The sequence below is a fragment of the Molossus molossus genome, unplaced genomic scaffold (assembly GCF_014108415.1).
Source record: "Molossus molossus isolate mMolMol1 unplaced genomic scaffold, mMolMol1.p scaffold_m16_p_2, whole genome shotgun sequence".
Classification (NCBI taxonomy): Eukaryota; Metazoa; Chordata; class Mammalia; order Chiroptera; family Molossidae; genus Molossus; species Molossus molossus.
Window position 1 is genome coordinate 96,537,648 of NW_023425355.1, and position 22,418 is coordinate 96,560,065.

The window sequence follows — 22,418 nt, forward strand, 5'->3', positions numbered from 1 at the left end:
GCAACTTGAACAAGAATCAGCAATAATTGAAATTTACAAAAATAAAAGGAAAAAGAAAATTAGTAGTATCAATTATGAAATGTCAGGATAATGAAGTAGTGACTTGCTCCAAAGCACTGCGTGCTTCATAAAGAATGGAAAACAAAACTGTACTTGCCCCCATGAGGCAGGTCAAACCCACAGTCAATAAGCTCGGTGGATGTTTCTCAGAAGTCCCAGTAATAGGATGTCCATTTAGAGGGGTCAGCATGACATGTAATGATTAATGTGAGAATTTATATCATTACTTTACCACTACTCACAGGTACTATTATATACACTTGCTGACATGTAAATATTTCAGTATTAAAAAATAGTATGGCTACCCGTGTGTACTGTCTGTGTATCAGCTGCACATTCCTGCCCTTCTGCTGAGTCCCCTTGGAAGCCTCTCTTTCGGAGTCTCTCCATAGTCAGACCTGAGGGCACCCTCCAGTTATGGTTCTAGCATTCACACTCCTCCTCCACTGGGACATGCAGTCTGTTGGCTTCTTCCATGAATAAAGTTTCCTGACTCCCTCATGCAATTATCAGTATTTACTCAGAACTGTGTGGAAATATAGTGAACCGAGTACATGCCCCCTTTGCACCCTATCTTACAAAGAGCTAAAGCAAATAAGTGATAAGGAGACAGAACATATAGCACTGTGTCAAAAGTTCTGGAGGCTCCAAGGCCAGCCTTTCTCATCTGGGAAATTACCAAAATATCTAGAACAAAGGAACTGTGTAACTTAAACCCCCTATTATTAGCATTTATAGTCTTTCTTTACTTTCCATGTGTACCAACTGTTGTCATTTGTATTAAGATAGTGCTACTTTAACTTTTAATACTGTGCATATTGGGATCATGTTTTCTAAGAATTTAGATAATGAAAATGAGAATGATTATAGTATCTATGCCAGCATAACTCTAAAGAAGGGCTATTGTGCTTTTTTAATGACAGATGGAAGTATCCATACAAACGGATTAGAGAATTAAATGACCAAAAGAGAATATACTACATTAAATCCTGAAGACAATTTTGTGTCAGGCATGGTGTACAATGGGATGTGAACACAATCAAGACTCTCTATAAAGGACGCCAATGTTCACTTGAAAACAGAGGCCGTTGTATTAGCTTGGATATTCCATACTAAATCAACATTCATTATCATTTCCTTTCTTTGATCTCTATAAAACTGAAAAAAGTTACATATCCAGATTCAGTGATTATAAAAACAGATAGATTAACAAAAATGGAAAGTCTGACCACAGTAGTATTGAATCCTTACAGTGTAGAGTTGACTCTGTCAGGTCTTACCCATAATCATAGTTTCTGCAGTATATCAGTAATTTGTCAATTTATAGCAATAACATAAAAAGTTCCCCATAGCTCTTTTGTACTTTGATTTAAACAATGAAGTTTCAAACCATCTTCTTGGATCTTATAAATATCTTAATGAAACCACAGACACATAAAGCAAATGATTGTTCATATCTTGTCCAAATACAAACTAGATTTTGCTCATCTATCTGCATATTGCAAATGCAGGGCAAATTAAAATTTGGCAAATTCCATTCAGTCTACAAACTTCTTACCAAAAGAAGAAAAAGAAAATATATTAGTTCTTAAATGCCCTGTACAATTTGTCCACAATACTGATAAAAGGAGTATGATTTGGTGACCTGAAAATTTGAAGCTTACATAATGAAAGTTGTGGTTACTTTTTAATTTTCTCAAGTCATTCAGGAAACATGTAATGCGATTTTAACGAGAAATGGGTCTACAAGATGGCTGTCATTGATGCCAACCTTAGAAAAGATGCTAAAATGTCAGCCAGCCCATAAAATTATATTGTCAATGTGTGGAACAAGAAGAATGTCCTCCTAATATTTGAAAATATATTGAAGATGAAAATAAATTACAGTAAAGCAGAAATTTATAGGCTGTTTCTCAAAACATGTTTGAAGAGTTCATGAGGAGCCTAGGAAAGTATCCACTGACAGCACCTGATTTTTCAATGTTATCTGAAGGTTGCAACAAAAACTGATGTAGCTAAAAATATTACTTTTTTCTTTTTTTTTTGAAATAAGACTGCTTCAGTAATCAAAAAGTAAAAGTCACCAGCAAAGGGTAACCAAATTTAACAGAACCCCTTGACTTCTTCACTAAAAATGTCACATATGGAATCCAACTTCAATTTTGCAAGTTCAAATTTCGTCTGAGCTATAAAAACATCTTTCCTGAGAAAGAGTGATTTTATGTATAAAGACATCCAATGAGCTTAACAGTGTTTGGAAATTCTGAATAGTTTAGACATGGACAGCCTATAACATGAATTTATAGATGTGAAGAACATGACTGAAAGACAAAAGACTCCTATAGATAGGCTCTGGCTGGGTATCTCAGTTGGTTAGAGCATCGCTCCAATATGCCAGGGTTGTGAGTTCAATCCCCAGTCAGGGCACATACAAGAATCAACCAAAGAATGCATAAATGGGTGGAACAACAAATTGATTTCTCTCTCTCTTTCTATCTAATCAATTAAAAAATTTTAAAACATAATAAAGATGCCTATAGATAGCAAGTGGATAACATTATTGGAGACATAGAAACCAACTCCTACAAATTAAAAATCTGCTGTTTCTAGTAAGTAAAATCCATGCTTAATTGCTTTTGTTGACAGGACTGATACCAGGAATCAGTTTAATGGGGGCTTCATAAGAGCAGAGTTGCAAGTCACAGTAAACTTTAAGTTTGATTGCATGCTGTTTAACCATGACATAAAAGTGGGGGGAAAGTATGTTCTAAAGGCTGCAGGCAGTTTAGAGAAGAGATAATAAAAAAGGAAAAAGAAAGAAAATATCCCCCTGTATCATGGGATAAAATGAAGCAAGTTATTGTTTGTTTTCACTAAATTTAGGTAATAACTGTATAATTATTCTTGCTTTATTTGCATTCTCTTAATAAAACATACTTGTAAATATTAAGAATATTAATATTAATAAAAAACAATAATATATCCAACAAAATTTTTTTAATCCAACAAAGTTTTTATTGATTTTTAGAGAGAGGAAGGGAGAGGGAAAGAGATAGAAACATGGATGAGTGAGAACAACGATTGGCCGCTTCCTGCATGCCCCCCACTGAGAATCGGGCCCACAACCTGGGCATGTGCTCCAACCAGGATTCAAACCAGTGACCTCTTGGTGCATGGGTCGACACTCAACCACTGAGCTACACCAGCTGGGCTGATTTGTAAGATTTTTTTTTTGATAGGTATGATATTTCATTGTGACTTTATTTTTATTTATTTATTTTTGTTACAGATGTTTCTCCTTTTTCTCTCACTGATTCCCACTTCCCCCTCCCTTCCCACCCTGTCCCCAGCTTTGTTGTCCATGTCCATTGGTCATGCATACATGCATATAAGTTTTGTGATTTCTCTCTCCCCCCACCCCCTCTTCTGGGGATTTTCAGTCTGTACCTTCCATGTCTCTGGGACTACCCTGTTCTTCAAAATGTTATGTTCATTATATTCCACAAATAAGTGAGATCATATGATACTTGTCTTTCTCTGTTTGGCTTGTTTCGCTTAGGATAATACTCTCCAGGTCCCTCCATGTCATATCAAAGGATAAGAGCTCTTTTTCTTTCTTATAGTGTAAGATTTTTAAATAGTTGTCTTCTCATTTCGGTAGACAGGTTTTGCAACAGAGACTATTAGTCTAAGTTGCAAAGATACACACATCATCTTGTTTTGAAGTTCCCTGAATATTTAATTGTTGAAAATTGTGTTACTATACTGTAGATATTATTTAAAATTCTGATATTTCTGAGTTTTTTCACTTGTTCTTTGAACTCAGATAAAATATTTTTAAATTTTATATTATTTCAAATGCATTATTGTGTAAAACTCATGCACAATAATCATTTAATTTGTTCATCATTGATGACTATCAATGTTACTTATTTGATTCGTGAATATAACAGAAAAAGACTGTTATTCTGTGGAATGTGTGCATTTAGAAATTTAAACTTTTAGACATATATAACTTTTGAGGACCATTTGCATTCAACATTTACATCATGTGTGAAAATACAACAATTCTGGTTGAGAGTGGAATCTTGGGTCAGATGACCAGGGTGAATCTTAACTATACTATTTATTAGCTGTGTGAGATTGGGCAAATGGCTTCATCTCATCTGTAAAATGGGAAAGTGAATAGTAACCACCTCATTAAACTGTTTTGTTTTGTTTTTTTCATTTAGTCAACTGATGATTTTGAAGGTTTAGTATGTGTCAGGCTTTCTTCTAGGCACCATGAATATAGCAGTAAGCATAGAGAAAACCTCCCTTGGGCCACGTGGACTGTATTGAAGGAGACATGGTGTAAACATATATTATAAAATGGAGAACAAAAACAAGAGGGATAAAGAAAATGTGCCTGAAAAAGGAAAATAGATTGACAGGGTTTTGCTACCTTAGATGGCTGTTTAAGGAAGGACTGTCTGGATATTTAAGCAGAAATCTGAATGATAATACAAAAAGGCAAAATATGGGGAAGAAATGGTCCAGGTAGAGTAATGAGTGCAAAAACCCTGAGATGAAAATATGCTTATGTTTTGAGAGGAGCACAGAGTTTACATATATTTTGCCTTTACTATATAGCAGGCTCTGTTCTGAGCACTTGATATTTATTATCTATTGACATGTCTCCACAACTATAAAAGTTAGGTGCTACTGTTAATATTGGCCTCGTTTTATAGATGAGGAATTCAAGATAGAGTGTGTTTAAGTAACCTGATGAAGGTTACATAGCTAGTGGTGGACAAGCAGGATGAAAATGCATGCTTGAATCCACAGGCTGTGGTCTTAACTACCAAGTGCCTCCTTTATGCCGGTGGCACTTCCCATATGACTGACAAAAGAAGAAAGGCCCAGAAAGGGACATGATTTGCCAACATTCACACAGCAAATCAGGAGAGATGTTGGGACCAACATCTAATCTTAGAGCTGAAACGGATTGTCACTGAGTCCCCTGTTATTGCAAACCTTGTGCCAGACATCAGGCAAGAGGAGTAGAGATGACCCAGAGAGAACAAGCCCTTGACCTCACATTAGAAATGATTTATTTAGCACAACTTTAATTCTTGTGGTTAATGTCTCTCCCCTGTTACACCCCATTTCCCCCCATACTATTCCTATCCTTTCCTGGCTATCACTGTTTGGTGATATATCTGTCTCCCCTGCTGAAGTGTGAGCCCCAGTGAGCTCCCTGGTGGCAGGGAGTAAGTTTGTCTCACTCAGCCTGGCACTCTATAGACACACAGCTTTTGATAAATTTCCAGGTGTTTGTCCCACTGATAAATACATAGATGTGTGAAATAATACAAGGATATTCTTTGCAGCATTGATTATAATGACAAAAAGTAGGAAATAACAATTATCATATGGTAACTGGTTGACATGATCAAGGTCAGAAAACTTATGCAGCCATTAAAATATTAGACTTTATATATTTTTAAACGATAATCACCATGCTATATTTTACTTTATTTCTTTCTAAGACTCTTGCTAAGTTACCATGGGTTTATAGGTAAGAGTTGCTAATAACTCACAGAGTTTTAAAGCTTGCAAAAAACTTTGGGGACAATCTAAACAAACCACCTCTTTTCTTACTTGGGTCAAATGAGTTAAAAATGATGTGTAACTTGCATAAGAATACCTGTCTCTGAACTCCCAGGCAGTTGTAATATTCCCTATATTATGAGGACCAGGATGCCCTGGTAACGGGGAAACAGGTAAACATACAGGTGAGGCCCCTGGTTCCATTTGAGAGGCTTTTGTCCCTATTTTTTTTTTTTTTTAGCCAAACAAGCCTTTACTATAAAGAAACTTACTTGTTTGGGCAGGCACTGATGTAATTCTTCACTGTGGTAGGGTAATCCAGGCTTGGGGCTAAATATCATTATTTCAAGGCCTTGACCTGTAGTGTGGGGATGGGCTAAAGGGTATCCCCACACTAATAGGATACAAAAGCCCTATAAGACAAACATCTGCCCAAAAGGCTGCATCTCATTATGGAGGAAGAACCATGACTCAGTATTAAGAAAAGTTGGTAAATGAACAAATTTCCCATGTGCAAAAAAGGGCAATCATCAGGAATTATTCAGCCACTCTCCTCACCTTTTCCATCACCCTGGATGTTGCCCTCTATATCAGGTCACTCACCCAGTGCCAATCATGGAGCCTCACTCATTGTCAGATCCAGCCATAATTTCTCTGCTGCCTGCCACCTCCCTCAGACCAGAATTATCAGCAGGTTTCCAATGCCCTTGTTACACTTTTGTCTTTGGGAAGAGTTCTGTTGGCAACAGTTAGAGCCACACACTTGCTGATATCTCTTAGCTTTGCTGTCCTTAGGGATCCAGACCCAGCCTAAAGGATGCACATACTGAGATATAACAGGCAATGGAGATAAAATATTTTCAGAGAAACTTGGCAGTCAGAAGGTCTGGCACAGAATAAGAGAATCCCAGGACCTGAGTTCTGCTCCTAGCTCTGCCACTGATCCCGTGTGACCTTGAGCAAGTCACGTCATCTCTGCCTGGGCCAGTGTATTCTTAAAGCCGTAAACAAATCTGAATAAAAGTTCTGTAGGGATCCTCCCAACTCTTAGATTGTACAAGTCCACCAATTCAGAGGATTCAGAGGTATTACCTGGATATTATTCCAGTATAAACAGAGGAATCAAATGAGTTCCTAGGTTGCAGCCAAACCTGGTAGTTAGGCGCCTGGGCTCAGTCCTTTATGCCCCAGTTCTCTCTCTTAATTATTGTGTGACTTGAGGAAAGACATTTGAATTCTTTGTGCTTCATATTCCTTGTTTTTCGAGTAGAGCCAACATTAAGACAGATCCCAGCGAAGTACCTATAGCTCAGGAGAAAAACTCAGTGAGGTAAGGAGAGACCTGGTCGAGGAGGATTTATAGAAAGAAGTCTACCTGGGTGATGTCCTTGTAGTATGTAGGAAAATGGGTTTCCAGAGACCTAGCAGTTACCATATCCTAAGGCTACCTGGGGAACAAAGGGAATGGTTGTACACTGAAAAGTGGGCAAAAAAAAATTACCTCTTTAGTTCCAACCATATGCCCTGTTCTGTCTTACAAACACTAAATGCTTTACAAACACTATTGCGTTTAGACCTCCCAACAGCCCTGAGGGCTGTTCACAAGGTTTTGTGACTGGCCCAATGTCACCTGTTAGTAAATGGTGGATCTGGGATGTGATTTCAATTCAAGTCTGTCTGGTGCCCCAAAGTCATCTTCTCCTCCTGTCTAGGCCTGCCTCACCACACCTCCATCACAGAGAAGTAGAAATTGCAGGCCAGTCCATTTAATTTTCTATCAGAGGTGTGGCAAGAAGCTTTAAAAGATAAGTTTGCAAGTAGAATAAAAGTGTATCAGCCTGACCTCACCAGTTAGGCTCAGCGGTTAGAGCGTTGGCCTGTGGTCCAGAGAGACCCTGGTTCGGTTCCCCCTAAGGGCACATACCTCAGTTGCAGTTTGTCCCAGGCCCTGGTTGGGGTGGTGTGGGTGGCAACCAGTCTATGTGTCCCTCTCACATCGATGTTTCTCTCTCTCTCCCTCCCTCCCACTCTATCTGAAGATAAATAGAAAAATATCCTCGAGTGAGGATTAAAAAAAATGATAAAGGAACTGCATGTAGTGCAGAAACAACAGAAGGTGGACATTGTGAATCAATATTGAAACCACCTAGGAACCGGATCATAATAGGCAAACTCCACCCCAAAAGGCAGGTGGGAGAGATCTGTGGTTCAGGGGCTGGTATTGTGGGCATTCTTGGAAGACCAGGTGGAAGGTGAGTGGTGACCATAGTACTGAAGCTGGAAGGAAAACCTGTTGTAATGATCTGACTATCTGAATCAGCCACTGGCATAGAGGCACATTCACCTGTAGCATGGGCAATTTTGTGTTATCAGTTGATAGATCACTCATTCCACATTACCTGCATCCAGATTTGTCAAAGGCTGTCTGCCTTCTGCACCATTCTGGTATAGGCTTTCTTAAATAGCAACATCAGGAAAAGCAAAAAAAAAAAAAAAAAAATTATTATTGGTATTGGATTGTAATGGAAAGTGCATGGGCTTTGGGGACCTGGGTTTGAATACTGGCTCCATTGGGAGGAGGGTGTCAATGGGGGAAAAAGGAGAAACATCTGTAACAAAAATAAATTAATTAAATCCTGGAAAAAAAACTGCATGACATATTGCCCATTCAAAAATTTAAATTAAGAAAAAAAAAAAAAAAAGAATACTGGCTCCACTACTTAAAATACTAAGCAAATCACTTTTTCATCCTGAATTTCCTTTTTTCAATCTGTCAAGTATGTTCAGTAATGACTGTCTCCCAGGACTGTTGTACAGACTCAGTGAGGTAATAGAGATAAAGCAGTTACCATAGTGACTGGCCTATCTTGGTACTCTTGAAACATTATTACCCTTTTCTCTCTTTAATTGGCAATAACTACATCATTCCTGTCAAGTTTGAAACAAACACCTGCTTGTTAAAGATATGCAGGGACCTGCTCTGTTTTCTGTCTTATATGATGGAGTCCATCCGAGGTCACTCTTCTTTACCTTCTCTACCTTTGTGGCCTTAGGAACAGGATGCCCCCAACTAACCATATAACTTAGCTAGTATGTTCAAAGCTCTTGGCTGCAAGTGACAGGGTCCCAACTCAACTACCTTTAGCAAAACAAAGGGCTTTATTGGCTCAGATAATTGGGAACTTTGGGGTGCCAGTCACAGCTCAATCCACAAGGTTCAAATGATGCTCTTCAGACTTTCTCCCCATCCAATTTTATTTTTCTCCTCACGGTATGGCATCAACCTATCAGAGCCCCAGATTCATGCCCTCCTAGCCTAGAGACTCCAGCATGGGTTGGGGAGTGGGAAGCAAAGGTAGGGAGCAAGACACTTCTTTCTCCCAGTGTCTATATATATTCAATTTAGCAATGAACTCTGATTGCACAGGACCCTGTTAGGTCCTATGGCCATTCCTCAGAAGAATCAGTCTTGTAGGAGGCCTGTGGGTGGAGGAGTGAAGGAATTGAGAATTCTAATCTGGCCTAGCATGAGTAATATACCCAACTCTGGTGGGTGTGAGGAGCAAGGCAAACTGACTAACAGCCCCACTAGAACCATAAAGAATGGAGGAAGGGCTAGAGTGCTAAGCAGACAAACTACAGTTCTCCACTAAACACAGCCACACATATCACTCTTCTGTTGCACAGTCATGATGTGCCATGTACTATAAAACACTGTGGAATGGTAAAGCAGTCTCCTGGGAAGGTAAACTAATATGGTACACCATGGAGAGGTGATACACAGTTGTAAGGTAAGAGAGACTGTTGGGAGCTTAGGGGCACTGTGTGAGGGACAGTGTTGCCACACACACATCAGAGAGCCCAGCTCTGTGTTTCAGCTTCTGCTCTCCCTTGCCTCCTAATCTCTCATGACTATCAATTCTTAGGCCTGTGCTCTTTTCTTTACATTGCACCTGAGACCCCCTCAACACAATCTGGCTATTTCCCCGCTGAGCACCTCCTTTCTTAAGCCACCCCCTGATGCCGCACAGCATTTGATACACTGTATTTGAGGAAGAGAACACTGATCACACTGTATTATAGCACTGGGCACTTAATGAGGGCTTGATGGATGAATGGGTGAGAACAAATTACTGAAAGGATGAACAGAGCAAATAAGTGAACTCATCTTCACATTTAACAACTATTTATTAACACAGAAATGAATAAGGCTTGGCCCCTGCTCTCAGAATGGTTGGTGCAGAGGGGCGGACAATCACAAAGCTGCGGTAGAATCACAGTAGAATAAGTACTATCACTGAGGTACAGACAAAGTATTTTGGAGGCACTGTGAGAGGAATACACGGGTGATGGAGAAACAATTTTCCAGTTTATACCTGCCTATAGCATTCAGCAAAGGCTCCAGAGCTGAATCCTGAAGGAGGAGAAGCCACCAGGTGAACAGTGAAAGAAGGAGTCCTACAGGCTGGGACTCAGAGATGCAGGTAAGGTCAGGTAATTGAGGGCTTCAGGGAACCAGCATGAATGATAGAAGGGAAAAAAGAAAGTAAGGAATGAGTAGAACCATCAAACACAAACCCATAGTTCTACTGTGGAAATTTAAAGGTTTTGTTTCTCCATGGAGAGGAAGGTGAGAGGTCCTAAGGTGTGGATCCCTGTCACTTCCTCAATCAGGCCATCGGGCTCAAACACCAAGGCTAGAGCTTCACAGTTGTGATCTAATATCCCTAAGCCACTAGGCTGTCAAAAGCCCCCTTTCAGAAGGGAATCATTTGTATGAATGCAGTTCTAAATGGGAGAGTCCCTACTATATTCATCTTTCTCAGATGCTGTTGATTCTGCCTAAGAAATAGCTCTACTTCCTTCAGAAAATCAAATGGTGTGTGGAACCTGAAAGGGCAAAGTAGGCTAGGGTTGAGGCCTTGCAGTGATCTCATAACTGAATTGCAAAATGATGGTTATTAAAGTCTCTATTAATTTTTTTTTACAAAATTCTATTTATGTATAACATAAAACTCAAAAAATATATATATTTACAAACCCCTTTGTCTTATTATTCCTGTCTCCTCCATTTACTTCTTTCATACCCGTATGTACTTTAATATGCTTAAATTAAAAAAACTTTTATGTTTAATTTTAGGATTTTTCTATTTAAATATATTTAATGTTTTTCACTTCTGACTTATTTAAATGTTATTTTTAAAGGTCTTAAAAATGTATCCTTTTTGATTAACTAGTTTTTATTTAAGTCTCTCAAATTCAACTTGTCTAAAGTTCTTCGTATACTTTTAAACCCTCTAGTTTTCCTTTTTAAAATTTAAATTTTAAAATAAATTTTGTATTTTGTGTTCTAAACATTCCTTTTAAAACTTTTCTCTAAATTTGAATTTTCATTCATTCTATATTTTTTAAAACTCTTTCTTAAATAATCAATAAACTTTCATGAATTTTGCTAACCTTTGATTTTCAACACATATTTTATGCTCTAATTTTAAAGCTTTGGTTAACATTTTGCTTAAAATTTTAAGTTTCCTTTTCTTAACTTTTTAATTTTAAAGCTGATTCTTTCACTTGAACTTTTTGAGTATACTTTCATTTTTAATCTTTTTTGTTTTACTCATTCCCCCTTCTTTAAACTAAGGATTTCTAAAATATTTTTAAGACTTATTTTAATAATTTTGAAGTTTTAAATTAAAAAAAAACTCTTAATTTTTTAAAACATTTAAAAATAACAACTTAAAAATTTTAAACATTTAAAAACATTTTTCTTTTAAAAGAAACATTTTAAAATAAAAGAAACATTTTTCTCTATTATGGAAGAAAAATGTTTTAAAAATATATTTTTTTAAAGCTTTATAAAATCTCTTTTAAAATATTATCCCCCCCCCTCTTTTTTTTTCCAAACTATTTGGATCAGCCACAGCTGGAATACCAATTGTGAAGTTTTTTGCTGATGAATACTTCCTGGCTTCCCACAGTATTTTTATAGAAACAAATGACATAGTAGTGCCATAACATCCCTATTCCCACTCTCCCCACCTAAAACACTCTTTTAATTATGCTTTACGTGACCATTTTCGACCACTCCTCCCTCTTCCCATTTAAGGCTGAATGGTCACTAGTTAGTATTGTTTTTCCCACAGGCCATGGTAAAATGTTCTTTATATAAAGGTGCTAATTGTCATATAGGTACTGTTATCATTGTCCATTCCAGGAGGTTTTTGTGATATTTCAAGAGGTGCTCATTGTTGTATAGGTATTATCATTGTCCATTCCAGGCAGGTTTGTGTCATTGCAGAATCCTTACCTATTTATTTTACTTTGTTCTGGTAAGTGGTCTGATAAGACTAGTCTCTCTCTAGACCCTGTTTGTGATAGAACAGTAAATACCCTTCACTGTAGAGTAAGTCCTCAATGGTAGCCTTGGTGATGACGGCATCATCGCAGCTGAACCACTGGTCCTTTTGTTGCCGGATAAAGCTGGTGTAGTGTCCACTTTCCAAAGTTCCATGGTGATTAATCACTGCAAACAAGGAATACTTATTCTCATTAGGTGTACAATCTGTTGGTGGTTGGCCAGCTTTCATTCTGCTGTCTTTAGTGGAAGCCAAAAACGGAGTCATGTCCAGCTCCAAGGGAAAGGAGATAAAAGTATTAATCTTTCGTCTCTGTTTGCCTACATGTTCAAACCGCTTTAGATGAAAACAGGCCACAATGGGTAATTTCTTCATTGTGAGCTGTTTGGTAGATTCCTGGTAGCTTTGGCAACTACTACATTTGATTTTGGCACTGCTTCCTAGGTGTTCTGGCCTTGTAAACCACTGTAGGCAGTCTGTGAGTGAGGGGATTCCTGGTATGTGGTCATTCCTACTCACTGTGCCGTCAGCCCTCTCTGGACTCTGGGAACTGAACGTGGCACAAGAGCCAGGCAAGTCCAAACTAATGTCCCAGCATGGGTCTATTGTGGTGGAGACGCTATGGCAAGCTTGACATGTGACATCTGACTGCAAGCCACCTGTAAAAATTTGGTCTATGATGCAGTTACAGCAGTTGGGGTTACTGGCTTCCAGCCCAACACCATCATCTTTGCTGTGTCTATGCAGCACATCTAATATCGCAATAAGGAACTCGTGGGCATCCTGCTGCCTGTACCCTGCTAAGTGTTCTGCATGAATCCATATCAGGTGCAGTAACTTATAGGGAATGTGAGGAGTTCGGCTCCCAGAATACATTGCATGAAAAAGTGAAGACATTTCACAAACAAGACACAAGCTGGGGCTTGTCATTATACATTTGTGCTTGTCAGAGAGAAAGAAATCTTTTAGTAGAGGAATATGGGTAAGTGCCTGGACAATACAATTCATAAAGCAAGTGTTCCCAAGATTGATTAGCCCTCTCAGGCCTACAGTATACACTGACTTTTTTCTCCTCTTTTTCTTGGGTTTCACCAATTTTGGCTCTTGTTCCTTTGACTCACAGGTTGATTGCTTCTCTTCAACACCTGATTCCATACACTGTTGTTGAGAAACATCTGTTGAGGTGGAAGTTAATAATTTCAAAACTTTCTCTTTTGTTTCTTTGGCAATCTGTTCTATGTCTTTGTCATATACGTAATCCTTACACATAAAGCAATATATAACCCCATGGTAGAGGTCTACAGCTAAATTGTGCTGTTTTGTTTCTGCATGTTTATGAATATGCTTTTCAGTAAAGCAGCCAAAAAAGACACAGGAGAGACAAGAGTGGAGTCTGTTCATATGGGTACTACATACATGACAGATGCACGACTTTGCCTTACGCTTCCTAGTTTCTGGGGTCCCACTCCAAACGAAACGCTGGTAGATCAACCGAAGGTTCTTCTGCCAGTTCTTCGCTACTTTAAAGCTCTCCACATGAGAGCAGCCTGTGGGACCCTGATCAAACTCCACCTCCAGCAGCCAGTCCCCAAAGCCACCTCGATCCCCAGAGGCGCCTAAGTCACCAAAACAGTTTTGCCGCATCTGGGGCCTGGGAGCGGGCCGGGATCTACGCCGAGATCTACGCCAGGGCCTGGGCCGGGAAGGCAGAGGGGGAGGAGGGGCGGGGGGCGGGGGTGGGGCCGAGAGCCCGGGCGGGCCTCGGGAGCGAGCCCAGGGCTGGGGCCGCGGGCGGGGCTTGCGGCGCGGGCAAAGGGGCGAGGAGCTGCTGTGCCAGTGAGGGGGTACTGAAGGGAGCACCTTCTCGTCGCCGCGGCTGCTGTTCCTCCACGTCAAGTTCTCAGGCGCGAGCTTACGCTCTTGTAATGGCTCCAGCTTCAGCTCGTCAGCTTCCGGGCCTGCACACGCCTTCGTCGCCCTCACCGCCGCCGCCTCCTCCAGCATCTCCCCCGCCTTCTCAGCCGCCTCCTCGGGTGAGGCTCCGCCCCTACCTCCCGAGCTCCAGCGGACCAGAGAGGCGGAGGGCAAGGAAGCTTCTCGAACTTGGGCCATCAGCTCACCACCGGGCTTGGGGAGAAATCGAGCTGCGGCTGTGAATGGGAAGAGACGGGCTGCTGTGAATGCTCGGGCTGGCTTCCAGCCGCGGCGGGCCATGCTGCCCCCGCGACCCTCCCGCCGGCCCTGGAGCTGAGCCGCGGACGCTGCAGACTCCGCCCCCTCTATTCAGAGGTTCCCAAGCTAGTGTGGAGACCGACGGAGGCGGTTACCTGCTTTAAATGAGATCGGACGGTGCCCGGGGCGGAGGGGGATGGTGCGGGGTGGGGGGGAGGCAGAAGGAGAGTGGAAAAGGTGGGGGCGGGGGTAAGGCCTGAGCTTTAGGGTGGAAAGAGACGGAATCTTTAAAAAACGCGCTACCCTCTGACTGCCTTTCCTGCGCCTTGAGCAGCCTCCCTTTGGTACAGTTTCCTCTGACGTTCATTCCTTATATCCTAAAACACACTTGGGTCAACATTTTACCTTAAAAATGGCCTAAAGGGGGCCAACTATGGAAAATGGGCTCGGGGAAGAAAATGGCCCCCTGCTTCCACCTTACCTATGCTTCTGGGGCTGTCCGTGTTCCACCTTCCGCCCCCACCTCCAAGCGCAGTCCTTTGGTCAGCCACGCTCTTGCGCCCTCTCACGCTCCTTCGCGCTTGTGTTCCCTCACACCTCGTTTCTTGCTTCAGCACCCTCATTCCCTGATCCCTCCGAGAACTCCGAATCTTTCTCACGCCCTCCACGCGTTCGCCAACCCCCATCTTCAGCACTCTACCCTCAAACTCTCTGCCCCTTCCCACCCCCGGCCGCGCAGCGCCCCCAGCCCCAATGTTTGTTTAAAGGTCCGCGTTACCTTGGGCCCCGGGCGCGTGATTCAGAACGTCAGCGGCTGCTGCTGTCCAGGCGCTCGCTCCTCAACCAGCCTTCTCTCCTGACCTCTCCTCGGGGCTGGTCACAAGGGGGCCGCCCCCTAGCCCCTCCCCTCTCGACGTGCGGCCCCCGGCCCCGGATTCTGCCCTCCTGCAGTGATGAATGGCACCGCTGTCCCGCGCAGACAAACCTCTTCCTGAAACAGATTCCACTGGAAGTAACCACAGCGACGGATTCTAGAGAAAGCTTCTGAAATGGAGGTTCTGGCCTCACCTGGCTCCAGGCCCGCGCGCTCTGCAGAAAAAAAGATTCGTTGGGGAAGGGGGTTGCAGGGATGGCAACTCTCTGGCAGGAAGCCCTCAGGGAACCATCGGGGTAAGATATCTAGGAGTTGAGTGGAGAAAGGAATGCTATTCTGGAGAATGGGGAGAGGAAAAATAAGCAAGGACTTGAAGAGAGCCCCAGGCACTTACTAGCTGTGTGAGTTCAGATAAAACACCTAACCTCTGAGCCTTAGTTGTTTCATTTATTATACAAAAGTGGCAATAATAACCCTAACCTGTTATGAACACTAAATCAGTATATATAAACTAAAAGATCTTTATGGCAAGCTCTATCTTTTACATCTGTCACTCTCCAACTTAAAATCAGCCTATAGCATAATACCTGATACTTAAAAGTATAGCAAAAGAGAACACTTCTCTCTTTTGAAGGTTTCTCAAAGTTGTTGCTCAGTTCACTGGATTTATCCCTCCTAACCATTCATGTACGTGAGCATGCAATCAACAAATGTACATGGATCCCTTAACTGTACTACTGTGCTAGTGTATGCTGTGAGAAAAGCAGAGTAAAACAAATTGTATCCTCCAGGAGATTTTTCCTTCCCTCTAACAGATACAACATTCAAGGACACAACCCATATGAAATTGCTACTTTCAGAACTTGTTGCCCTCCCTGTCCAATTCCAGGAATATTTCTGCTTATCACTGAGGGTATATTTAATGCTACATTTAATGTCTCAGGGACCATCTTTATAAACCTCATGATTATAATTTAGTTTTCTCAGGCTTGAGAGTGGTATCTTGTAGGTGCCTTCCTAAAATGTCAGTGATTTTAGGGAGTCAAAGAGAGTCAATAATCTATGTGAATTTTCAGGATATACACAAATCAACATGATCTTGGAGAGAAGAAACACCATAACTGTCCTATAGCCCAGAATGACTATAGGTTAAGAGGTTCAAATAACAGTATCCTTCAGAGGAATATGTTTTCAGGAACATTTGCCTGGTATACAAGAGAGCAATTCTCATATTTTTCTATCATTAGTAGCTGTGTTTATAACTTTAAGCAAGCTACACATCATCTTTAGAACTCAGTTTCCTCAAGTCAGAAAAGAGCTGGTTTGGCCTGGCCAGTGTGGCTCAGTGGTTGAGTGTGGACCCATGCACCAAGAGGTCACCGGTTCAATTCCCGGTGAGGGAACATGCCGAGGTTGTGGGCCCGATCCCCAGTGGGGGGCATGCAGTAAGTGGCCAATCGATGTTCTCTCTCATTGTACCTATCTCCCTTCCTCTCTCTCTAAAAGTCAATAAAGGAAAAAATAAATTAAAAAAAAAAAAGAAAAGAAAAGAGCTGTTTTGACCTGTTAACAGTTGTTACCATAAATTCATGGCAACTTAGAAGGAATCCCAATGAGGCTTCCAGTTCATAAATACTTGGCCCCCAAGTGAGCTAGGGGCCATACAGCTGACTGGATAGGCCACTGCCACTCTTATGGTTCTAAATGCCACAACATTACACCAGAGAAGGAAGGCTTACTGTTTTCAGGCTAGAGTTTTTAGTTCCACTGGATGCAGGTAAGCTCAGCACAGGAGCCTTGAGAAGGAGCCTCAAACCATGGGATGATGCGATCAAACTGCGGTGCCTTTTGGGACATTAGTTTTACTTCCTCCTTAGTTTTCAAAGGACTTTGGGTAAAATATGAATCGTAGCAAGGACAGCAGAGTTTTTCAACACTGAAACTTGAACCTGTGTAAATATTAGAGATTTAGATGTGAGATTTGGAAAGATTACACTAGAGAGTGGAGGAGCATGCACACAAGGTGGCAGTGAGGTGAGAGAAGCAGGAACGGAATCATCATTGGGTGCTCAGGAGGATTTTGAAGAGAGACAGGGTCAGAAAGAGGAAATGGTGTGACCTGCTAGTGAGTGGGTAGGTGACATGGGAAGGTGAAGACTTCTGGTGGCTGGAGGGGCAGTCCCTCCTACCTCCCTGGCTGCTTCCCCTCCCTCCAAATAACCCTTTTTTTTTTTTTTGAGTGACCCTACTTTGGCAAAAATCTGGAGCGGGGTAAGGAAAGCTCAGTGGCCCTGGAAGTCCCAGCAGTGCCACCCCTGCCTGCAAAATAGCCAGTCATCACCCCTACATACTGGCCTATTCCATCCAGACCAAACCTTGTGATTTGGATCTACCTATTAACAATAGACTTCTCAGGGCTACAACAGGGAGAGGAAGCAGGTCCTCAGGATTCCATGATGACTCCAAAATCACCCCAGAGGTCCTGCTTCAATTGCATCCCCAGGTTGGCTTCAGTCTGGACCACTCTCCCAGGATCTGGCCTCCCTCCTGATTTCCCCCTGCTTTACACCCAACTCAAGTGTCACCTCTTCCAGGAGGCCTCCTCTGATCCCCCAGATCTAAAGGGGGTCCCTCAAGAGTATAGCAGCACTACACAAGCAGGACCCTGCTAGACCCAGCCTCCCTAAAGAGGGTCCTGTTAATTCTCTTATTTTGGACCCTGCCCTAGCCCCTCACCCTCTCCTAACCCTAGCCCCTTTTCAGCAAAGGGAAGCCTGACTAAAGAGACCACCCACAAAGAAAGATGTCCTGTGGAAGTGTAGCTGGGAAACATGACCAAATCTCAATCATATAGAAGTACCTGGAGGAAAAGCTTTTTGAAATTGCAGACTAATTTATGAAGGAAAATACATTTTTCCCTTAAATGAGGGCATTTGCTCAGCCAGAGCTAACAGAAAAGCTGCTCATTTTGGATTAGACCTAGATGGAAATGCTGACTCGGTTATTTGCTGGCTGTGTAACTAGAGTGAGGCCCAATAATTTGTTTCTGACAGTTGACCAGCTAATGTTCGTGCTGAATGCTTGTGCTTCTGTTATGGGGACTAGACTTTGAGAACCACTGCTGTGAGTTAATGTATAAAGAATCACAGGTCAAGGCCATCTGGTCTTATGGTTTTCTAACTGCAGCAGGTTTGGGTGGAGTGGAATAAGAAACAGAAGGATCTGGAAAAAGCCTGCTTCTGTGCTCGTGATGCCTCAGGACATTTAAAACAGGCCCCCTGCAACCTTATGCAGCATCTTTCTCCAAACCTGGGCCACTTCTCAATCACCTCGCTTCTTTGAAGCCAGCATTACAAAGGCACACTTGCAGCCATTGCGTGCCTCTGACTGCGTCTGCTGGGAGAGTGCTATGGACTAGGTTCAGGTCTCTTGGGACCCATATAGCCTGCCAACCTCTGGCCCCTCCCCCTCTGGATTCCTTCTGCTCCCTTTCTTCCTTGTATCCAACTCCTAGCCAGTTCATTGACCCATGGTGACTCCCTTTGGCCGCTTGGTTTTTTAAAATGGAAAACCTGCCTAACGTACTTCGACTTCCCCCCACCCCGAAATATACCCAATCTCAGCTTCACTTTTTGTCCTTCATTAGTCTAGTGCCTCAACCAAGAAGCCTCTGTATTATTGTTCCTGTCTGTGAGAAAGCATATGTGAAAACAGCGTGTAAGCCCAATCCCTTTCCTTCCCCATGGATTCCTGTTTAACAACATCTAACACAGGCATTCTCAAACTTTTGGCACCTTGGGTCCCTTTCGCAGCTGGATGTAGTCTGTGGCTCCCTTGAGAAAATAATATTGTTTTAAACAAAAGCATAAAATTACATGCACAGGATTATAACAGTTAATATACTGAAATACAGTTTAAATTTTTTTAATATTGTGATTTGATAACATATGTACTTACTTATTAATACATTAAATAACAATATCTAGTGATGGACATAATAACTACCACAATTTCTTTATTTTATTTTTTTTCTTATAGATGTTTCTCCTTTTGTTCTCCCATTGACTCCCTCCTTCCTGTCCCCCTCCCACCCCGTGCCCAGTTTTGTTATCTATGTTCATCGGTTATGCATACATGCATGTAAGTTCTGTGGTATATCCCTATCCTCCTCCCACCCCCTTCTGAGGAATGTCAGTCTGTACCTTACTTCTATGACTTTGGGTCTATTTTGTTCATCAGTTAGTTTAGTTCATTATATTCCAGAAATAAGAGAGATCATGTGATATTTCTCTGCTTGGCTTGTTTCACTTAGGATAATACTTTCCAGGTCCCTCCATGTTGTCTCAAAGAATAAGAGATCTTTTTTTCTTATAGCTGCATAGTATTTCATTGTGTACATGTACCACAGCTTTTTAAACCACTCATCTACAGATGGGCACTTGGGCTGTTTCCAGATCTTAGCTATTGTAAATAGTGCTGCTATGAACATAGGGGTATTCTTTCTGATTGGTATTTCAGGCTTCTTAGGGTATATTCCTAGAAGGAGGATCACTGGGTCAAATGGAAGTTCAATTTTTAATTTTCTGAGGTAACACCATAGTGTTTCCCATAGTGGCTGCACCAGTCTGCATTCCCACCAGCAGTGCACTAAGGTTCCCTTTTCTCCACACCCTCTCCAGCACTTGTTGTTTGATGATTTGTTGATGGTGACCATTCTAACAGGTGTGAAGTAATAACTCATTGTTGTTTTAATTTGCATCTCTCTGATGATTAGTGATGTTGACCATTTCTTCATATTTCTCTTAGCCATTTGTGTGTCCTGTTTGGAGAGGTGTCTCTTTAGGTCCTCTGCCCATTTTTTAGTTGGGTTCTTTGTCTTCCTTTTGTTGAGTTGTGCGAGTACTCTATATATTTTGGAAATTAATCCCTTATCTGATGTACCATTGGCAATTATGCTCTCCCATATAGTGGGTTCCCTTTCCATTTAAATGGTTGTTTCTTTTGCTGTGCAGAAGCTTTTGAGTTTGATGTAATCCCATGTGTTCATTTTTTCCTTTGTTTCTATTACCTTAGATGATGTATCACTGAAAATTCTGCAATGTATGATGTCTGAAATTTTCTTGCCTGCATTGTCTTCTAGGATTTTTATGGAATCACGAGTCACATTTAAATCCTTTATCCATTTTGAGTTTATTCTTGTGTATGGTGTAAGTTGATGGTCTAGCTTCATTTTTTTGCATGTAGCTGTCCAAGTTTCCCAACACCATTTATTGAAGAGGCTGTCTTGACTCCACTGTATGCTCTTGCCACCTGTGTCAAATATTAATTGAGCATAATGTCTTGGGTCAATTTCTGGATTCTCTATTCTGTTCCATTGATCTATGTGCCTTCTCTTGTGCCAGTACCAGGCTGTTTTGATTACAGTGGCTTTGTAGTATAACATGATGTCTGGGAATGTGATCCCTTCTACTTTGTTCTTCTTTTTCAAGATTGTTGTGGCTATTCGGGGCCTTTTTGGGTTCCATATAAACTTTTCGATTATTTGTTCTAGTTATGTGAAGTATATCGTTGGTAAATTGATGGGGATTGCATTGAATCTATATATAGCTTTGGGTAGTATGGACATTTTAATGATGTTAATTCTTCCAATCCACGAACAAGGTATATGCTTCCACTTTTTTATATCTTCCCCTATTTCTTCTTTCAATGACATGTAGTTTTCTGTGAAGAGATCCGTTACTTCTTTGGTTAAGTTTAATCCTAGGTATCTTAATTTTTTTGCCGCAATAACTACCACAATTTCAAAGTAGTGAGTATAAACAATACTTTGAGAAATGTGGAACAATGTAATATGAAATGAAAATATTTATTGGTGACATTTTCACATGTAATACTAATGTGACTGTGATCTCTTGCCTAGAATCATAATTGGACATGCTCAATTTAAATGAGAAGTAGATAAAAATTAACACAGGTCTTTTTTCCATTCATTTACACAGACCTCTCTGAATTCCATCTTCTGACTTCTCTTGCCTCATAATGCCCTGAGCACTGTCTGTTTAGTGCGCAAATGTATTACAAACAATCTATTAAGTGTGTTTTATGTGCTCTTCTTTTTATACCTATTAAATTGTATTCTATCCCTTGTGGTGTGAAGGTAGGTATTGTTATTCACATCTTACAGTTGGGAAAACACAGGGACAATTTCAGTCTGACCCAAGATTCCACAGATGAGAATGGGGAGTGCTGGCCTTGGAGCCTTCAGAACTTTTGACACAGTGCTATATGTTCTGTCTCCTTATCACTTATTTGCTTTAGCTCTTTGTAAGATAGGGTGCAAAGGGGGCATGTGCTCGGTTCACTATATTTCCACACAGTTCTGAGTAAATACTGATAATTGCATGAGGGAGTCAGGAAACTTTATTCATGGAAGAAGCCAACAGACTGCATGTCCCAGTGGAGGAGGAGTGTGAATGCTAGAACCATAACTGGAGGGTGCCCTCAGGTCTGACTATGGAGAGACTCCAAAAGAGAGGCTTCCAAGGGGACTCAGCAGAAGGGCAGGAATGTGCAGCTGATACACAGACAGTACACACGGGTAGCCATACTATTTTTTAATACTGAAATATTTACATGTCAGCAAGTATATATAATAGTACCTGTGAGTAGTGGTAAAGTAATGATATAAATTGTCACATAAATCATTACATGTCATGCTGACCCCTCTAAATGGACATCCTATTACTGGGACATCTGAGAAACATCCACCAAGCTTATTGACTGCGGGTTTGATCTGCCTCATGGGGGCAAGTACAGTTTTGTTTTCCATTCTTTATGAAGCACGCAGTGCTTTGGAGCAAGTCACTACTTCATTATCCTGACATTTCATAATTGATACTACTAATTTTCTTTTTCCTTTTATTTTTGTAAATTTCAATTATTGCTGATTCTTGTTCAAGTTGCCAATGAATACAATTTTGACATCTAAAATTTTAAGATTTTTAAACTAAAAAAGCAAAAACATGAGGAATCAAGAGACCACCAATTTTGGATGATTATCTAAACTCTGATGTTAAATATAAGAGCCATGAATCTTCTGAATTTGTGGGAGAATAAAAGAGATATAATATATAAGGTGAACTGTTGCCTGGCTCACCTCACATAATTGTGTGTGGGGGGGAAAAATGCAGTAGTTTGTATTATCCTTTCAACCATGTAAGATTCTGAAAAGAACAAGACAGTGTCTATATCTGACATGAAAATCCACACAATTATTTAATTTTAGGAAGCACAGGCAGAAAATCCAAAATGGACACAACTGTATATAGCGAAATATTTTCCTCCCTCTCCTGACCCCATTCTCC

General features: G+C 41.1%; 1 protein-coding gene across 1 annotated transcript; it reads right to left on the minus strand.

Annotated features, from left to right (window-relative positions):
• Nucleotides 1–11,747: 11,747 nt before the first annotated feature.
• USP51 (ubiquitin specific peptidase 51) lies at nucleotides 11,748–15,016 on the minus strand. Its single transcript, XM_036271170.1, has 2 exons — nucleotides 14,959–15,016; nucleotides 11,748–14,158 (listed from the first exon to the last, which is right to left on the minus strand). Exon 2 carries the CDS (start codon nucleotides 14,118–14,120, stop codon nucleotides 12,000–12,002), a length of 2,121 nt encoding a protein of 706 aa, XP_036127063.1. The 5' UTR covers nucleotides 14,121–14,158; nucleotides 14,959–15,016; the 3' UTR covers nucleotides 11,748–11,999.
• Nucleotides 15,017–22,418: the final 7,402 nt, after the last annotated feature.

What these genes read in the sequence shown, in the direction of transcription:
- USP51 (XM_036271170.1), bottom strand. Translation starts at nt 14,120, where the DNA reads ATGGCCCAAGTTCGAGAAGCTTCCTTGCCCTCCGCCTCTCTGGTCCGC.